Source organism: Anguilla rostrata, chromosome 14, assembly GCF_018555375.3.
Source record: "Anguilla rostrata isolate EN2019 chromosome 14, ASM1855537v3, whole genome shotgun sequence".
In the NCBI taxonomy this organism is placed as follows: Eukaryota; Metazoa; Chordata; class Actinopteri; order Anguilliformes; family Anguillidae; genus Anguilla; species Anguilla rostrata.
This window is the reverse complement of record NC_057946.1, coordinates 30,762,265-30,782,556: the sequence shown is the minus strand read 5'-3', so window position 1 is coordinate 30,782,556 and position 20,292 is coordinate 30,762,265. Positions and strand designations below refer to the sequence as shown.

Sequence of the window (20,292 nt, the reverse complement as noted above, 5' to 3'; positions counted from 1 at the left end):
GATGTATACTGTAGTAATGCAGGTTAAGGACCTTTGCTCAAGGGTACAACGGCAGTGCCCCACCCGGGAATCGAACCTGTGACCTTTTGGTTACAAGCCCATTTCCTTACCGATTATACTACACTGCTGCCCAGCCTCCTTGTACCAGCATTCCACATACCGCAGATTCTGTAAACCCGCCAGATACTCAACTTCGTGTTCTTAACATGGAAAGTTCCGTTTCCGTCCCTCCATCTATTATCTGTACCCGCTTATTCCTGGTCAGGGTCGCTGGGGGGGTGCTGGAGCCTATCCCAGCGTGCATTGGGTTAGAGGCAGGAATACAGCCTGGCCAGGTTGTCAATCTATCGCAGGGCACACACACCATTAAAGTTCTGTTTCCCTTTAAGAATGAAACATGTTTAATTAATTGTGTCTTTTGTAAAACTGATTAAGGGGCGTGGCCTGGTGTGGCACTGTGACGGTGGACATTCCGTGCTGTAGTGTAGGACCCCAAGCTTGTTCCCCAGCAACAGCCTCTTTAGTTACAAACTTGAGAAAACTGAAGGAACAGAGGAGATATGAGTATCTGGTGGGTCTATGGAATCTGTGGTAACACTGTGTTAAGGGCTATAATGATCTTTTCTGATAATATGTATGTGCGGTATTTGAGTGTTTTTATAACTTGGGATATTTTGCAAGGATGGTGCCCAACAAATAGGATCACCGGAATTTATTGCATCAGGCATCATTGGTTTGCATGCCGTGTGCTGCTTAGAATCTATCACAGTCTGTAATAACACCTTCTTCCGGTTCTCTGTCTGTTTGTCTGTCTGTTTTTCTCTGTCTGCCTGTCCAGGCTCTCCCTGTCTGCCCTATTCAGGCGTCATGTGACGCAGCATCGAAGGAGGAGAACAAGGAGAAGAACAGATACGTCAACATCCTTCCCTGTGAGCCTCCTGACCATAAACCCTACTCTCACCCTAATCCTAATCCTAAACCCTACTCTCACCCTAATCCTAATCCTAATCCTAAACCCTACTCTCACCCTAATCCTAATCCTAAACCTAACTCTCACCCTAGTCCTAAACCAAACTCTCACCCTAATCCTAACCATAATATTAATGTAAACTGTATTGCTGTCCCTTACCCTAAACCTCTAAACCCTAAACCCTACTCTAACCCTTTTCCTCCTGTCTTCTCTTCTCTCCCCCTCCCTCCCTCCCTCTCCACCTTCTCTAATTCCGATTCAAATCTAATTGCTCGTAATGGCCTTCGCCACACACAGGCACCGTGCTGTGGCAGACATCGTTTGCATGAGCAGAATCTGCTGTGACATCATCAGCTCTATAATCCTCTCTGTCTCCTAGACGACCACTCCAGGGTCCACCTCACTTCACTGGATGGAGTCCCGGACTCTGACTTCATCAACGCCTCCTACATCAACGTGAGAGTGCGCACCCGCGGGGAGGGGTGCAGTGACTCGGGGTGGGGGGGGGGGTGGGATGAGGGGGAGGTGTTTTTAGGGTTCAGCTAAGGGCACGGGACCCAGTAAAAACACACACCTGTCTTGTTTTTTCAGGGATACCAGGAAAAGAACAAGTTCATTGCAGCCCAAGGTATGCGTTTTATGATAGTTACACTCTTTATGACCCGCCCTGTACCTCTGTACTGATCACTTGCATTGTGGGATATGTAGGGTCCTGCCAGCTGTACATACTGCTGATGTAACGGCTGCTTGTAGCTCCTTCAGATATATCAATGGAATATGCTACCCTGGACTCTGGCGTCTGCCCATAACAGACAGATTAAATGTTAAAATAATGAATGATGGGCAGGATTGAGCCAGCCACTGTGCCATGGGATTGGAGGAAAGTGATATCCATAGGCGTTACTGTTACCAATGAGAACACAGATAGGATGACATCATCTCTAACTCTGTCTGTTTCTCTCTCTCTTCCTGTCCCTCTGTCTCTCGCTCTCTCTCTCTTCCCCCCTCCCTCTGTCTCTCCCTCTCTCTCTGTCTCTGTCTCTATCTGTGTCTCTCTCTCCCTGTCTCTGTCTCTGTCTCTCTCTCCCTCCCTCTCTCCCTGTCTCTCTCTCTCTCAGGACCGAAGGAGGAGACGGTGAACGACTTCTGGAGGATGATCTGGGAGCAGAACACGGCCACCATCGTCATGGTGACCAATCTGAAGGAGAGGAAAGAGGTGGGTGGAGCCAAGGAGCGAGGAGGAGTAAGAGAGAGAGCGAATTGCACGCCTGGAGCCAGTCCTCTGAACTGAACATGCCCCTCGATAGCCCCTAGTTCTAGCCGCTGTGCTTTTATTTATGGGGGTTTTATTCCCTGTTCAGATGACTGCAGAACGCAGTGAATTCTCCGGGCTGCAGGCGCACTGGGAGTGGCGGGTGGTGTGAAGCTCTGGAATGTTCCTTCCTGTTAAAGTGTCGAAGTGCACCTGTTTAAACATTCAGGTTCTGTACCGTTTGAACTGCAGCTCTACCCCAGCTGTGTTTCTATCAGCGGGAAGTTTGTCTCCTGATGTTTTTTTATTTTTTATTTCATTTTTATCCTTTATTTTACCAGGGCAGTCATGTTGGGTTTACATCTCCTTCACAAATGAGCCCTGTCCAGGTCTGCAGCGTACATGAAGTTACCACACTACATTGACAGCATACAGACAAGACAGTCAGACTTAAAATGGCAAAATCTCTGAATAAAACACAATTAAAAGCTTTTACATTCTGTTTTCAGCTAATCTAAAATCACAGGCTTCTGATGATCAACATTAATAAAGTTTTCAAGTTTCAAATCTGTTTGCAAGGCTTAGCGCGTCAGAGGCCGGACAGAGCTGGATGCTGAGAGGGTGTGATTGGCCGTTGCTGTTTTCGTTTTCTGGGTGGGGATGGGGTGCCATATGCATTTCACTGGGCCGTTCCGAATCAGCTCGAAATCGGTTTGGGGTGGGGCGGGGGAGGGGGGGATCTCCGGGTGCATTTAACGGGCTGTTCTGAAGCAGCTCTGATTCGGCCATCTTTGTTTCCTCAGTCCAAGTGCGCTCAGTACTGGCCGGACCAAGGCTGCTGGACCTACGGAAACATCCGGGTCTCGGTGGAGGACGTGACGGTTCTGGTGGACTACACCGTCCGCAAGTTCTGCATCCAGCAGGTGAGGACGGGGTCCGGCCCGACACTCAGTACACCTCTCTGTCTGTCCCTCCCTCCTGGGGACCACGCCCAGATATTCTTGCCCCGCCCTCTTCCATGTCATCTCCCTTATGGACCTTGCCCAGGTACCTTATTCCCAGCCCTGCTCTCTCTCATCTCTCTTGTGGACCACGCCCAGACATCCTGGCCCCGCCCGCCTCATTCCCCTTTTGTTTTTTGAACCACGCCCACATATCCTTGCCCCGCCCCCTATATCCTCCCACTGTTGATCTGTGGCGATGCCTCATGGCGGACTGGTCCAGGACCAGGACCAGGCTGGCGCAGGCCCTCATGCCCCCGTAACTGATGGGCGTGGCTTTCCTCTGGCAGGTGGGGGACGTTTCGGGAAAGAAGCCCCAGCGCCTGGTCACCCAGTTCCACTTCACCAGCTGGCCCGACTTCGGGGTCCCCTTCACCCCCATCGGCATGCTGAAGTTCCTCAAGAAGGTGAAGAACTACAACCCCCAGTACGCCGGGGCCATCGTGGTCCACTGCAGGTGTGTGCCTACGCCAGCCTTGTGTGTGTGTGTGTGTGTGTGTGTGCGTGCGCGCTTGTGTGTGTGTGTGTGTTTGTGTGCGTGCATGTGTGTGTGTACAAAGACAGACATATATTCTCCCTCCCACCCACCCATGCTTTGTATGTTGAGTGTATGTGTGTGTGTGAGAGTGAGTGAGAGAGCGGAAATTGTGCTTGAGTGAGAGCATGTGAACAATGTGTGTGTGTGTGTGTGTGTGTGTGTGAGAGAGAGAGGGAGTCAGACAGACAGAGAGGGAGAGAGGTGGAAAAACAGCAGCTGTTGCAGCCAATGATGTCTCAGACTAAGAGGCTCTTGAGAGGCTGGAGTACTCACTCACACATTTTATTTTAACTGCACTTTTAATCTTGCTGCTATTTTTGTCATCAGTCTATAGATGTATTTGTCTGTATTTGTTTGTGTGGTTTATTTTTTGATCGCGTGGAGGGGTGTAGTAATATTTGGATCAGTAAAATGCTCGCTTTAAGAATATGCCTGTTGTCGTTTTGAATTTTAAAGTTTTTGGCAGCAGTCCTGTTTGTTGTCATGCCAGTGAAAGTAATTAGGACTGAACTGAATTGCAGAGGAAGAGGCTGGGTGTCTATCTTTAGCTGCTCTACATCATGGCTGTCCGTTGTGTTGGCTCAGTCTTTGAGTGCTGGGCCTTTACAGTGTGTCATATACTGTTATCCACTGAGCACTGATGAATCTCTCTCTCTATCTGTCTCTCCCTCTCTCTCTCCCTCTCTCCCTCCCTCTCTCTCTCCCTCTCTCCCTCTCCCTCCCTCCCTCTCTCCCTCTCCCTCCCTCCCTCTCTCTCTCCCTCTCTCTCTCCCTCCCCCTCTCTCTCTCCCTCTGACCCTCCCTCCCTCCTCTCTCTCTCCCTCTCCCTCCCTCCCTCTCTCTCAGTGCGGGGGTGGGCCGGACCGGGACCTTCATCGTGATTGACGCCATGTTGGACATGATGTCATCCGAGAGGAAGGTGGACGTCTTCGGCTTCGTCACCCGAATCCGAGCCCAGCGCTGTCAGATGGTGCAGACAGATGTGAGCGCCAGCTCCGAAAATCTGCCCCCGACAAACCCTAACGCACTCGCATCCAAACACCAACCCCGACACATCCTAACGCACTCAAATCCAAACACCAACCCCGACAAACCCTAACGCACTCACATCCAAACATCAACCCCGACACATCCGAACTGACCCACATGCAAACACCAACCCCGACACATCCTAACGCACTCACATCCAAACACCAACCCCGACAAACCCTAACGCACTCACATCCAAACATCAACCCCGACACATCCTAACGCACTCACATCCAAACATCAACCCCGACACATCCGAACTGACCCACATGCAAACACCAACCCCGACACATCCTAACGCACTCACATCCAAACACCAACCCCGACAAACCCTAACGCACTCACATCCAAACATCAACCCCGACACATCCGAACTGACCCACATGCAAACACCAACCCCGACACATCCTAATGCACTCACATCCAAACACCAACCCCGACAAACCCTAACGCACTCACATCCAAACATCAACCCCGACACATCCTAACGCACTCACATCCAAACATCAACCCCGACACATCCGAACTGACCCACATGCAAACACCAACCCCAGCACATCCGAACTGACCCACATGCAAACACCAACCCCGACACATCCGAACTGACCCACATGCAAACACCAACCCCGACACATCCTAACGCACTCAAACCCAAAAAACAGCGCCTGACGCATCCAAATTCACCCGCAGCCAAAAGTCAACCTGGACATATCCAAGCTCACCCACATCCGAAAATGAACCCCGACGCATCCAAACTCACTCACATCCAAAAATCTCCCTGTCACATCCAAACTCACCCAATCTAAAAATGTCCATGACTCATACAAACTTACCCACATCCAAAAATCAACCACGTCCCATCCAAACTCACCTGCCTCCTAAAACTGACCCTGACACATTCAAACACATCCTAAAATCTCCTCTGCACATCCAAACATTACACAGTCCCGTCCAGTCCTGTTTGGTCTCATCCGGTTTCGAACTCTTGTCCGGATCAGGAGGCCTTTGACAGAAAGCATTTTGATTCCAGCCTGTAAGACGTGCCAGTTTGCTACATGAGAGATTACATGGGTTTCACTTTTTTAGGTTGCAGCTCTGATGGCAAACGCACGGTTCGTTCACACACTTGAACTAAATGTATCCCTCCCTTTTTCTCTTCCTGTCTCCCCCTCTTTCTCCATTTCTCTTCCTCTCTTTCTCTCCCTCTCCCTCCCCCTCATTGTCTCCTCCCTCCCCCTTTCCTCTTTCTCTCTCTCCCTCCCCACAGATGCAGTATGTGTTCATCTTCCAGGCCATGCTGGAGCATTACCTGTATGGGGACACAGAGCTGGAGGTGACATCACTGGAGTCTCACATGGCCAAGCTGTACTCCCCCTCCCCAGGGGCGGGCTGTGGGGGGCTGGAGGCGGAGTTTAAGGTCAGAGGGCGGCGCCCAGGTGTCTCTGCACTTCATTCCACCTGTATTTCAGATTACCTGCGTCTGTGTCTCAGATTACCTGAGTCTGTATCTGAGATTACCTGAGTCTGTATCTGAGATTACCTGTGTCTGTATCTGAGATTACCTGCGTGTGTGTCTCAGATTACCTGAGTCTGTATCTGAGATTACCTGAGTCTGTATCTGAGATTACCTGCGTGTGTATATCAGATTACCTGTGTCTGTGTCTCAGATTACCTGTGTCTGTGTCTCAGATTACCTGCGTCTGTGTCTCAGATTACCCGAGTCTGTATGTCAGATTACCTGAGTCTATATCTGAGATTACCTGAGTCTGTATCTGAGATTACATTTGAATATAGATTTTCTCTGATTTTCAAGTTTAGACCAGAATTAATGCTATCTTGGCCTTCCTCCTTTGTTGAGACCTCCATATCCACAAAAAATGAACCCCTTCTTTCCTGTGAACCCTCCCCCTCCTCCCACTACAGAAGCTCACCTCCATCAAGATCCAGAACGACAAGATGAGGACCGGAAACCTGCCAGCCAACATGAAGAAGAACCGCGTTCTACAAATCATTCCCTGTGAGTGTGGGCGGGGCTGACTGGAGCGGGCCAATGAGAGCTAGCGGGGGGGGAGGGGCTTACACTGAGGACGCTCCTAACAGCCTCCCTCTCTTTTGTCCGCAGACGAGTTTAACAGGGTGATCATCCCGGTCAAGAGGGGGGAGGAGAACACGGATTACGTGAACGCCTCCTTCATAGACGTGAGTCATGGCGGGAAACGCTTGCGTTGCCTTCAGGATGAAAACCGTTTCGCTGCGTGTCTGCCGTGAACGCTAATATCACGGTAAACCAGAGGTATCAAACGCCAGTCCTGGAGGGGGCGCTGTGTCTGTTGGTTTGACTACAGACCTAGAGGGCCGCAGTGCCTGCATGTTTTACTCCAGTCCTGTATTGTCCAGTCCGGTCCTCCAATTATTATTATTATTATTTTTGTTTCTTTTTGTAGTCATCTGTATTTGTCACTCTGAAACAGAGCATCTGCTGAATGCAGAAATGAATGTAAGGTCCCTGCTCTGAACAGTTAGCAGCATTTTGTGACTATCCGAGTCAGATATGGGTGCTCCCTTGTTAATGTGCATGCGGCGGCTGTAACCACTAGCAACAAGTGACATGTCCATCAACCAGACTCAAACTGTGCACAGTCACCCTCTCTGCTGCCATAGCAACAGCTCTCCACAGCCAGGCGTTCTGTGCAACCTCCATTCAGTTCATGGGACAGTGGGGGGGGATGTTCTGGAAAAGGTCTGAGCAGGGTCACATGAGCCGGGGGGTGTGGCCAGCGCTGGTGTGACCCCCCCCTCTCCTCTCTGCCCCCCCCCCTCAGGGCTACCGGCAGAAGGACTCGTACATGGCCAGCCAGGGCCCCCTGCAGCACACCATCGAGGACTTCTGGAGGATGATCTGGGAGTGGAGGAGCTGCTCCATCGTCATGCTGACAGAGCTGGAGGAGAGGGGGCAGGTACGGAGGGAGGGAGGAGGGAGGGAGGAGAGGAGGGGAGGGAGAGAGGGCGTGTACGGAGAGAGAAAGAGAGGGAGGGAGGAGTGGGGGGAGGTACGAAGGGAGGTAGGAGCAGGGGCAGGTACAGCCTGGTCAGGCTCCTAACTCTGGGGGGTTACGACTATCGAAGCTGGGCGGTTAGCGTTAGCATTCAGGAATTTGAGTATCAATGTGGGGATCCATTATGAGTCTTATTTCTCTCTACCTCATTCACTGTCTCAAGTGAGTCAGCTGTGTGGGATGGGGACGTGCTTGACTTGCCCATGGTGGTACTGAATATATTTTACCCCCCTCCTCTCCCCCCTCTCTCTCCTGTAGGAGAAGTGTGCTCAGTACTGGCCCATTGATGGTGCTATGGTGTGTGGGGACATATCCATTGAGCTGAAGAGGGAGGAGGAGAGTGAGAGTTACACAGTCAGAGACCTCCTCGTCACCAACAACAGGGTGAGCCCAGGACTGCCAAGATGCATCACTACAATGATGCGTGTCTACCACAGCACTACTACACCCATACCACAACACTACTCCACCCCTACAACAGCTCTGTGTGTCTGCCACAACACTAGACCACCCCAACAACAACACTACTCCACCCCTACAACAACTCTGCATGTCTACCACAACACTACACCACCCCAACAACACTACTCCACCCCTACCACCACACTACTCAACCCCAACAACAACTGTGCATGTCTACCACAACACTACACCACCCCTACCACTACTCTACTCCACCCCTACAACAACTCTGTGTCTACCACAACACTACTCTACCCATAAAACAACACTACTGCAACCCTACAACAGCTCTGTGTGTGACTGCGTCGTCTGGTGCCAGTGTGCTACACAGCCTTTGCACCAACCTTTTGTTCAGTCTCGCAAAATGGCCTCCGTGTCTCGCTGTCTGCGCTCCCCAGGAGAACAAGTCTCGCGCCGTGCGGCAGTTCCACTTCCACGGCTGGCCCGAGGTGGGCATCCCGACCGACGGCAAGGGCATGATCAACATCATCGCCGCCGTGCAGAAGCAGCAGCAGCAATCTGGCAACCACCCCATCACCGTACACTGCAGGTACTCACCCTGTACACCACCCCATCACCGTACACTGCAGGTACTGACCCTGTACACCACCCCATCACCGTACACTGCAGGTACTCACCCTGTACACCACCCCATCACCGTACACTGCAGGTACTGACCCTGTACACCACCCCATCACCGTACACTGCAGGTACTGACCTGTACACCCCATCACCGTACACTGCAGGTACTCACCCTGTACACCCCCCATCACCGTACACTGCAGGTACTCACCCTGTACACCACCCCATCACCGTACACTGCAGGTACTCACCCTGTACACCACCCCATCACCGTACACTGCAGGTACTGACCCTGTACACCACCCCATCACCGTACACTGCAGTTACTGACCCTGTACACCACCCCATCACCGTACACTGCAGGTACTGACCCTGTACACCCCCCCATCACCGTACACTGCAGGTACTGACCCTGTACACCTCCCCATCACCGCACACTGCAGGTACTGACCCTGTACACCTCCCCATCACCGTACACTGCAGGTACTGACCCTGTACACCACCCCATCACCGTACACTGCAGGTACTGACCCTGTACACCCCCCATCACCGTACACTGCAGGTACTCACCCTGTACACCCCCCATCACTGTACACTGCAGGTACTCACCCTGTACACCCCCCATCACTGTACACTGCAGGTACTGACCTGGTACACCACCCATCACCGTACACTGCAGGTACTGACCCTGTACACCCCCCATCACCGTACACTGCAGGTACTGACCCTGTACACCACCCCATCACCGTACACTGCAGGTACTGACCCTGTACACCACCCCATCACCGTACACTGCAGGTACTGACCCTGTACACCACCCCATCACTGTACACTGCAGGTACTGACCCTGTACACCACCCCATCACCGTACACTGCAGGTACTGACCCTGTACACCTCCCCATCACCGTACACTGCAGGTACTGACCCTGTACACCACCCCATCACTGTACACTGCAGGTACTGACCCTGTACACCTCCCCATCACCGTACACTGCAGGTACTGACCCTGTACACCCCCCCATCACCGTACACTGCAGGTACTGACCCTGTACACCACCCCATCACCGTACACTGCAGGTACTGACCCTGTACACCACCCCATCACCGTACACTGCAGGTACTGACCCTGTACACCACCCCATCACTGTACACTGCAGGTACTGACCCTGATGCCATTTACTGAAACTTTCCTCCATTACAGAGTCCAGTTCTAGCATCTCATTACATCTCCTTGCGTGTCCTCTGTGCTTCTTAACTGCAGCAGGTATGGCTGCTGGGAGGGGGTTACCTCATAGGGGGTTACCTCATAGTGCAGAGCATCCGCTGCCTCAGTGCGGCACTTCGTCTGGGTCTTAATGGATTTTCATCACAGGAGAATGTTTCTGCTTCCGTGGCCGGGTGCTGGGCCTCGCAGTGTTAATCATGGAGTGCTCAGTACGTGTTGAGTGTACAGAATGTGCGTTTATGCGGCGGTTCCCTCACTTTGGCGCTCCTGTCTGGCAGCGCGGGGGCGGGGCGCACCGGAACCTTCTGTGCCCTGAGCACGGTGCTGGAGCGGGTGAAGGCCGAGGGCATCCTGGACGTGTTCCAGACCGTCAAGAGCCTGCGACTGCAGAGGCCGCACATGGTGCAGACACTGGTGAGAAACGCGCCCGTTACCACGGCAACACCCACTCCCATAGCAATACCCGCTTCCGTGGCGCCACGCACTCACACGGCAACAACCATTCTCACAGAAACACCAACTTCCATGGCAACATCCACTCACACGGCAACACCTATTCCCATAGCAATGCCCGCTTCCATGGCAACACCCTTTCCCACGGCAACACCCATTCTCATGTAAACACCTACTCCCATGGCAACATCCACTCACACAGCAACCCCAGCTCTCATGGCAACGCCTGCTCTGAGTCTTCAGTGTGACTTTCGCTGAGGTATCCATCTCTCTTCACGTTTTCTTTCTCCCTCCCTCCTTACCCCCTTTCTCCTCTCTTTCTTCCTCCTTTTTCTCTCCATTCTCATGTCTCTCTCTCTCTCTCTCTCTCCTTCTCTCCACAGGAGCAGTACGAGTTCTGCTACAAAGTGGTCCAGGAGTACATCGATGCCTTTTCCGACTATGCCAACTTCAAGTAAGGGAACCGACGGCCAGACTGACGGACGGACGGACGGACGGACAGACGCACACCAACATCCATCTCGGCACGGCTCGGCGGAGGGGGGGGGGTGTGGGGGCGGACACACACACCCCCCGGAAGAACGGATGGAGATAAAGGGAAGGACGGGTATAGAACGGAGAGATGGGACGGACAGGCGTCTGCAGAGGAGAATATCAAAGATGCCTTCTTGAAAATTTTGTAAAATTGATCTTGTTAATACAGCCCCGCCCTCACTTTTTCCCAGTGTAAATATATTGCCCCTGTTGGAGTTATTTTTTATTTTTTATTTTTTTTTAGTTGCAGTTTGTTCTGTAAGGCTGCAGTTTAGGTGGTCATGTACTATGTAGCTTTTTGTTGGTATATATATAAATATATAAATATAAATATATTATATTTTAGAGGCTAATGAGAATATGGAGTAAGGGGAAGGGTGTAGGGGCTTTTCATTGTGGTGTTATTGTTTTTTTGTTTTTTTTTTGAGTGACCGAGACTTAAATGATTGACAGCTAAATCTGGTTCATGCTTGTATCCAAATAGCTGGTAGATGAGACTCAAATGTAAGTAACACAGAACGGGCCAATCATGATCACGAATCATTTGACGGACACTGTCCTGTCAGCCGACCCCCACCCCACCCCACCCCACCCCACATCACGTCATAGCCAGTCACAACTCCTCCTTACCAATAAGCAAGTCACTTTTTAGCCAATCACGATGACTTCTCACGATAGGGGAGTCACTCATTAGCTAATCACGACTCCTCTGACCAAAGTGCAGGAAGTCATGTGGGTGCGGCTGGTAAAGATTTGCCAAATGAAGTTACGCCGACGGCACGGCAAGCCGCTATCACGCCGGTAACCTGTGGGGGGGGTTGTTTTTAGCATTAGCATAGCATTAGCATAGCCAGTCGCCCGTGGGTTAAAACTTGCGGAAAATGGCGAGCTTTGCGAGAAAATAAACACAAAAAAACAAACAAAAAGAGAACAGGAAGCACAGCGAATTCCCTCGCTCACGAGCGCCACGCACTCAGGGAAACCGAATCTCCGGACCGCCGGTGACCCACGAACCGCCGCGGCGTCACGGAGACCAATCGCACGCCTCTGCGTCCCGCCGCACGCCAGGGGGGTCCGGTCAGCCGTCACAGAACCCCGTGCCAAATTTAAATTCAGTATGCCCCGCCCATTATCCACTCTCAGAGAGAGCAGCCTTACCTGTACAGCTGTGTCTTACCTGTAGAGCTGGACGACGCATCGCTGTCCTCCGCAGCTAACAGAGAAAGAGCGCGGCTTTCGCTGGCTGACCTGCAGAGGGCGTGGCCTCCCGCCCAGAGACTGCGCGGAGGGAGAGATGGAGGGAGTGTGTGAGAGGACGGGATGAAGGAGCTTGCCTCTTTCTTTCGTACACACGGAAAGGTGGGGGTAGCAGAGCGTGCTGACGTCCGGTAGATTAAAGTAGATTTGGATCCTGTGTGTCTGTGTGTCGGTGTGTAGTGAGAGGAAGAGAGAGAGAGAGAGAGAGAGAGAGGGAGGGAGGGAGAAAGAGGTGTAGGGACTAGCAGCACTTAAACTGCGCTGCAGTTTGGGTTGGGTGAGCCTCACATCGAACTGAGTCAACATCAGCCTGATTCTGTGCGACGCTTTTTAAAATTTTTATTTAGGAATTCCATTAGTAATTTAGCCGGTATGAGTACTGTTGCTCTATGGTTTACAAATGAAGACTGTAGATTCTGTTGTACGTACAGCGTGCCAGTGGTGTGCTACGCGCTAGCCTTTCGGTTTCCGTTAGCTTTGCCGCTGCGTTGGGGGTGGGCGACGTGTTTGGGAGTAGTTCTGGAGCGGTCGCTCGGCAACCACATAGTCCAGAGTGCTCCAAGTACAGACTCGACTCATTCCAAGTACGGGCTTGTGACATTCGCAAAAAGCACGGGATAGAGACCAAGCCCAAATAGGGTAAAGAGGGGTTGGCAGCTTTGGGGTGATGTGAATTAAGGAGGAGGTTGAAGGTGGGGGGGTGGGGGTCGTGTTTCCGGCGTGGGAGGGGCGGGTTAAGGAGTCGGCCCTCTTGTTACTTGGTCCCCCTGTGTGGTGTGATTGAACTGACCTGGTCTTTTGTTTATGAAGGAGGAGCGGTTCCAGTGTCCCGGTTCTGGTTCTGGTTCTGGTTCTGGTTCTAAGGCCCACGTCTCAGTGTGACCCAGCAGCTGTGTAGCTCGCGCTTTTCTCAGTCTTACTGAACTGTCTTATTTCAAAGGGGGAGGGGCTTGCCTCGTCTGCTTCCTAGCTGTATTTCCCAAGTTATACCTTTCCACTGCTCCGTGTGTGTGTGTGTGTGTGTGTGTGTGTGTGTGTGTGTGTGTGTGAAAATGCTGAGTACGCTGTGTTCCCAGACACACAAGCTGCCAGAACCCCCCCCCCCCCCCCCAGTCTCTTTTTTTGCCACTGTGCCAACACTGTGCCAACGCCCACAGCAATGCCATTCAGGCTCACCGTCTGCAGGCCTGCTCCCCGCCCCAGCGCGATGCTACACGCTTGTGGAACAGTTTCCCCAGTACACACACACACACACGCACGCACGTGCGCGCACACACACACACACACAGTGCCTCAGTGCCCTCTGATAGCTTCCTTTAGCATCTAGGCTGAGCCACAGTACGTCCGGGTCCATGGCAGAGGCCTGCCGTTCTGCTCTGGTCTCACGTGGGCACACTCACAGCGCAGGGCACGACACACCTCTCAACGATCCCCCCTCCCCCCAGCACCGCACCCACAGCGCTCCTCCCTTTCACTTTGAGCTCTTTACTCCGGCGTATGAATGCCAGCAGCATTCCGTCTCCTTCCCGGTTCCACCTGGGTTTTATTTTACTTTTTCAGCTCCACTCCGGATTCTTGCCAGGCTTTCTCCTGGTTCCGACGCGGTTCCATTCCGTACCCATTTTCATTCCAGCTCAAATTTTCCAAATCAAAATTCCATTCCAGTTATACCCCCTCTCCCTGCTTCCCCTGCAGGAGTCTTTGGCTCCCTTCCATCCCATTTCATTCCACCTTTATCCCACTCGGAATTGTCCCTCGCTGTATCCACTTAAGCTGTGATGTAGTTTCCCCAAAAGGGCGCCCCCTGCCTGTTGGGAGGACCGTTTTCAGAGCAGCAGCTGGTTTGAGTGACAGGTGGAGGACAGGAGAGAAGGATGAGGAGGAAAGACAGGATTAGTGAAGGAGAGGTGACAGCTGGGCCTCCTCCCTTCCTGTCTGTACATACTGTACGGTTATTTATATTTCATTCCTGTCCGCTGCGTAGCTGCCTTTTATTTTCCTTTTCTTTAAGAAGAAAATGTATATTAAAATGTACTGGGACCATTTTGAATTGTATTAGAGATGTTTTTTTTTTTCGTTTTTTTTAATTTGGTATTGTTGTTATTGTCTTAAGGAAATCTTATTTTTTATTTTGCATTCGTTTGTTTCTAGTGTTTTTGTTAATCGAAATCTGAATATATATAATTATATATATTAAAAATTATATATAATTATATAATGCCAAATGGCCTTTCTAAGCAAGATACTGTTCAAACCTAATAAAAATGCTTGAGATTTTATCATCAGATTGATTGTGTGTGAGTATTGTGTTTCTGCAACCCGGCCTTACTACCCAGTGGTATGGGTTATTTGTCTTGCCTCATAAGGTTTAATACACTTTTAATTGCACACTGGCTGAAAACTAAAACACGATACATTTATAGCCAGTGAACAATGGGATGATTGGAACAGGCCCCTCCTACTCAAGCCATCATCTCCTTTTCAAATTGTTGCCATGGCGTCACCAGTGCAACATCGAGACTACACAGGCGGGCTCAGTTCCATTAAAGTTCAGTCAACTCAGGAAGTGCAATAAAAATTTTCTCCCATAATTGAACGATCTTGGACATTTTGCAATGAATTAAGTGAATTTCCAATGGCTTTCTTGACTTTCCTGACCAGAATTGCTATGGAATTCATCCATTATCTATACTTATCTCGGTCGCAGGGGTGCTGGAGCCTATCCCAGCATGCATTGGGCAAGAGGCAGGAATACACCCTGGACAGGCCGCCAATCTATCGCAGGACACACACACCATTCACTCACACACTCATACCGATGGGCGATTTAGAGTCAACAATTAGTCTAACCTGCATGTCTCTGGACTGTGGGAGGAAACCGGAGTACACGGAGGAAACCCACGCGGACATGGGGAGAGCGTGTAAACTCGTCACAGAAAGGCCTCAAGCCGAGATTCGAACCCACAACCTTCTTGCTGTGAGGTGACATTGCTACCCACTGCACCACCGTGCCGTCCCCTGTGGATTCATGTCAGATAAATTCAATGTTTTATTGTAGAGCACTTTCTCAGGAAGGACATATAGTGTGTCTCTAAATCGCTTCAGACGTTCCAGAACTTCGACAGAGACCCTGTGAAGCGGTTTTATGTGCGTTACATCTGGACCAATAGAAGCTGTCGCCTTTACATTCTGTGTGGCCGGGATTCCTAATGGAACCAATCAGCAGGTAGGGCAAAGGTCAAAGAGAGTGAACGGAAGGCCGCTTCTGTCCTAATCACGGGAGACAGTATTGATTCCTTCAGTAATAGCTCTGCCAGGCCTGGGTCAAATCATTATTTAAATAACTTCAACCCTGTCCCCACAGAGTACTGACAGTTTTAACACTTTTTTTGCCAATAGGCAAAACAAAATCGTTTCATGTGATTGTGCATTTCTGTTTGTATTGTGTTCATATGATTGCGCGTTTCTTATTGAATTGTGTTCATATGATTGTTCATTCCCTCAGGAACCCTCAGAATTTTTCTCAGGGTTTACACACATCTAAAGAGTTGGAAGATGGTTCCAAATGTGTAATTTGTCCCAGGTGTGGCCGTAACACTGTGTGAGAGACGCTGTGTGTGTGTGATGCACTGTGTGTGTATGCGTGACGTAGTCTGTGTGACGGTGTGTTTGACGCCGTGTGTGTGACACAGTGAGTGTGACGCAGTGTGTGAGAGACACCGAGTGTGATACTGTGTGTGTGTGATGCAGTGTGTGACGGTGTGTGTATGTGCGTCTGAAAAAGTCTTTTTGTTTTGTGTTTGTGCGTGCGTGGGTGTGTGCATGAATTCCCAGGAGGTTCACCCCCCCCCCCCACCACCAGTTAAAATGTCCGTCAAAAAGAGTTTGTCTTGGCCGTCTGGGTAATGTAGAGGAGGTATATCCACCACACTCACTGGTATTCTAGGACCAGGGTCGGGAACACCTGTACAAGACATTTGCATCTGTGAGGTTTGTCGCTCACTAATTACATTCATTCTTTGCAGAGCGTACGTACTTTCACAAACCTCTCAGATCATTTTGTGGTAATTAACCCTTTACAATGAGCGTACTCTCACAATTGTAGGCCAGCGCCCATGCCCACGCCCGTGTCGTTGCAGAGAGAGGTAGCCGCTGAATTTTACCCGCCTCCTGGCCTCCCCCCTCTCCCTCCCTCTCTCCCTCCCTCCCTCCCGTGTCTCTATCTCCCTCACGCGTAGCGCCTCTCCTTGGCGTGACCCCGCCTGCTCGTTTCCCGTCTCCGTGCCGACGGGTCGGGGCTGAGGGATTTACACGGTCAACAGAAGCGCGCCCCGTGTCAGAGCCATTGATGTCAGTCGCTGCGACAGGGCTCAGCTGAGCATCTTCAACAGCACTTGTTCCAAAAGCCCCCTAGTCAGAAGTTCACGCCCCTGTTGCTTAAGCTTAGCCCTGTCAAAACCGCCCCCCCTCCCCGCCCTTAGCCCCGTGTCCAAACCAGCCCCCCCTACTTCCAAACCAGTGAGCTAACGCCTGTGCCTGCACAAGCCACAGCCCTCCCTCCCCCAGCCTGCCTGTCCAAACCAGCCCCCCCTCCCCGTTAACCCTGTCCTAAACCAGCCCCCCCGCCGCCCCCCGCTTTCCCTCCTTGCATCACTTCCTCTCCGTCTCCCTCCCCAGGTGCCAGGTGTGCTGCTGTCGGGCCGCGATTAAGGGCGCGTCGGAGCTTCGATGGCGGCTGACGCCGTTTCGACGCGTTGCGGACGAGGCAGAGGGAGGGCAGTGGGGTCAAAGGGGCCACCGTCCATTTGAGCGGGTTAAGCCGCCATTAAACAGACACGATTGCCTCATAAATCATTCAAGTGACCAATCTCCTGCTCTGTCATAAGCAAAGAAATGAATGAGATGATACCATCAGCAGAGGCCAATGGACTCATTTGTAAAGCGCACGATAATGTAATAATTATTAACGTTATGGAAAAAGACCTGAAACGACAAAAGCTATTGTTCTGATTGAGGCTAATAGATCCTTTTCACTTCATAACTTCAAAGCAAATTTTATTATTTTAAATATCTCAGAAAAAGACTGTACCTGATGCCATTCTAAAAGTTTTCCAATATCCAGTTTTCCTCCCGTTCTTTATTCAATGTCTTATAATGCCAGAAGATATGCTTTTTTTTGACAAAATATGAACATGCAATTTGGAATTATGTATAAATATGGTACCATGTTCCATGTGGCAAATATGAAGTTTCATTTTTAAATCTTAGCTATCTTTAACAAATATCTGTATATTGTTTCAACACATCTGTAAACTTTGGCATTGAAAATGGTATGAAAACAGATAGAACATATTTTAAGTTTTAAAACCGTAGTTCTATTTTAGAGTGTATCTTACAGCATACAGTGATTGAGTCACTCAGTTCTGATATGTGCTTGATTATGAATTTGTTTTTTGGAGCAAAGTTTAATAACGAGCTTTAGTGTCTTGCTGTACAGTATGTTACACTGTATGTTACATGACACATGTATGTTATATGTTATACGTGGATTACTTGGGTACGTACTCTCTGGCTTACGTTAAAGCACACGTTTGTTGCATTGTGTGGAACAAATTCACAAATGTGCGTCACTGTGCTTGGGTTGCATCCATCCCATGGGGATGAGTATTTGGAGACGGTAATTGGAATTGACCGGATCTTACTCACACTCCTGTTCACCGACTGTCCAGGTGACAATGGGAGGTGCCGAGCATGGGGGTTTGGGGGGCGGGGTTGGGGGGGTTGGGTGGGCACCCATATATCAGTGAGGAAGAGGAGCAGGCAAGACACTTTACTAGCCGAAGAATCTCAGAGCTCTGACATCCACACAGCGACTCTGAAATCTGCCCAAACTGAAGAAAGGCTTTCAGTGCCGACATAGGAGAACAGGAGACGTGGAGACAAAGCAGGAGCCAAACGAACCAAAAGAACCGACAGAAGAACTGACAAAATTGAACAGACAGAAGAGCTCTTCAAGGAACATCCAATTGTATTTTATTGCATCCATCTTTAGGTAAGACAATATGTTTGTTTGTGATGTTGATGGAGATTTTCAGCAGTTCTCGCACACTGTTGTGTAGTGTTATAATACATCCATGTAAATATGATCCAACCAGTCTATTTGAGTATATTTATTGATTCCCTCTGTGACAATGCAAATGTAAAAACACACTATGCCAAATATATTTTGATTGGCTGATTGTACGCTCATTCGACTGGCAGTTTGAGGTTGGATGGAATAACAGGCATGTAAACAAAGATGCGTTTGTACGTAATATCCGTATTCACTTAACTTGAGTGAAAATTAGTTTTACAGTAACAAATGAAATAATAGCCATTTAAATTCAATGTAATTGCCCTTAATTAGCTGAGCATCTGGAGCAGCACAGCGAAAGCATGTAAACGTCGTGTAAAATGTGAAGTGTGAAATCTCGCTCCCTCTCTCCCTCCCCAGCTGTGATGGTGAACACCGGCAGGCTGGTGCTGATTTTGGGGGTGCTGCTGTGTTTGGGGGCGCAGCTCTCCCTGTGTCAGCACTGGTCCCACGGCTGGTACCCCGGGGGAAAGAGGGAGCTGGACTCCCTCACCACTGCCGAGGTGCGCACCCTAAAATTTCACCGACCCCTGGGCCCAGCACGGCACGAGCCCTGGGTCACACCATTATGCTAAACCCCTGATGCCTTTGGACACTGGCAACATCCTGACACGTTACTGAGAGTTTAAAGTGAAAAGTTCTTCAAATTTTCAACTCACTATCTTTACTTCACTCTACTCTTCTTCCTCTCTCTTCTTCTCTCTCTTCTCTTCTGTCTGTCTGTCTGTCTGTCTCTCTCTCTCTCTCTCTCTCTCTCTCCTCTCTCTCTTTCTTTCTTTCACTCTCTCTCTCTCAGGTATTGGACGAGATAAAGCTCTGCGATGGGGGAGAATGCAGCTACTTGAGACCCCAGCGGAAAAGCCTCTTAAAAAACATTCTGGTGAGTGTGGGAGCGACGGCGAGTATCTCAGGAAGGAAGAGCCTGGTGGAGTGGCAGGGATGGACAGGGGTACACTGGGATACATAGCAAAAGGCAGGAGGGGATAGCATACAGCTAACAAAGAGTGGTGCAAAGAATATTTGTGCTGCATTCTAAAGTGAAAACGAGCTGCTGTTCTTTTCCTGTCAGCTGGACGCCCTCGCCCGGGAGTTCCAGAGGAAGAGGAAGTGACATCGCCCGGCTGTTCTTCCTTCACATAGCAACTGTATCCAGATGGACAAGTCAGTCTTCCCTGGAACGACTGGGACCAAATGGATTGGCAACAGCCTTGCAGTTAAATCAGTCTCCTATGACTCGCTCTACTATTATTTACTGAAGCAACTTTTATTTCCTCTTGTATTATGCTCCATTCTTCTCATGGTCTCATGGTCTGTTTCCTAATTTTATTTGCTCTTATATTCTGATTGCATTCCTTATACATTCTCAGAATTGTCAGACTCTCTCTCTCTCTTTCTCAGTCTCTCTCTCTCTTTCATATTGTCTTTCTGTGAAAACCCTCCTTCAGCTGACACACACTGCAACTCTATATTACTGTAACATGTTGTCATTCAGTATTTAATAAAAGTATTTATTTTGTTACATACATCTTCGTTGTCTTTGTGCTACTTAAGCTGGTTCCTAAAAAGGTTTTGTGTTTGACTGAAGAATTATTATTTTGGCACAGTGTAAGTATAAACTGGCAAAAAACAGCCCTCTGTGTCACCACCGTAGCACGCTGTAGAACTGTATTTCAAAAGAACAGGAAATGATTCGTGATAGTATTGCGTGGTTAATTCGCATGTCACTGCAATTACACCCTGTTGCCATCACAGAACATCTGTGTGGTCGTCACCACAATCCTGAGATTGTCGTCAACGCT

General features: G+C 50.0%; 2 protein-coding genes across 3 annotated transcripts in view; both read left to right on the top strand.

The window, feature by feature from the left end:
• ptpra (protein tyrosine phosphatase receptor type A) overlaps positions 1 to 14,647 on the top strand; it is a 39,336-nt gene extending 24,689 nt beyond the window's left edge. The window contains exons 10-24 of one of the 2 annotated variants that reach the window (XM_064309223.1): positions 839 to 929; positions 1,350 to 1,426; positions 1,571 to 1,598; positions 2,089 to 2,186; positions 3,026 to 3,145; positions 3,514 to 3,680; positions 4,608 to 4,743; positions 6,058 to 6,207; positions 6,714 to 6,807; positions 6,913 to 6,989; positions 7,613 to 7,747; positions 8,105 to 8,230; positions 8,707 to 8,858; positions 10,395 to 10,530; positions 10,953 to 14,647. In XM_064309223.1, the coding sequence (XP_064165293.1) occupies positions 839 to 929; positions 1,350 to 1,426; positions 1,571 to 1,598; positions 2,089 to 2,186; positions 3,026 to 3,145; positions 3,514 to 3,680; positions 4,608 to 4,743; positions 6,058 to 6,207; positions 6,714 to 6,807; positions 6,913 to 6,989; positions 7,613 to 7,747; positions 8,105 to 8,230; positions 8,707 to 8,858; positions 10,395 to 10,530; positions 10,953 to 11,027 (1,662 nt within the window). In that variant the 3' untranslated portion in view covers positions 11,028 to 14,647. Of the gene's footprint in view, positions 1 to 838; positions 930 to 1,349; positions 1,427 to 1,561; positions 1,599 to 2,088; positions 2,187 to 3,025; positions 3,146 to 3,513; positions 3,681 to 4,607; positions 4,744 to 6,057; positions 6,208 to 6,713; positions 6,808 to 6,912; positions 6,990 to 7,612; positions 7,748 to 8,104; positions 8,231 to 8,706; positions 8,859 to 10,394; positions 10,531 to 10,952 lie in introns of both variants that reach the window. The other variant, XM_064309222.1, reaches the window with a different exon arrangement.
• Positions 14,648 to 18,207: 3,560 nt separating this feature from the next.
• gnrh2 (gonadotropin-releasing hormone 2) lies at positions 18,208 to 20,012 on the top strand. The gene is made up of 4 exons (XM_064307720.1): positions 18,208 to 18,412; positions 18,854 to 18,996; positions 19,290 to 19,373; positions 19,563 to 20,012. Exons 2-4 carry the CDS (start codon positions 18,859 to 18,861, stop codon positions 19,602 to 19,604), a joined length of 264 nt encoding a protein of 87 aa, XP_064163790.1. The 5' UTR covers positions 18,208 to 18,412; positions 18,854 to 18,858; the 3' UTR covers positions 19,605 to 20,012.
• The last annotated feature ends 280 nt before the right edge of the window (positions 20,013 to 20,292 follow it).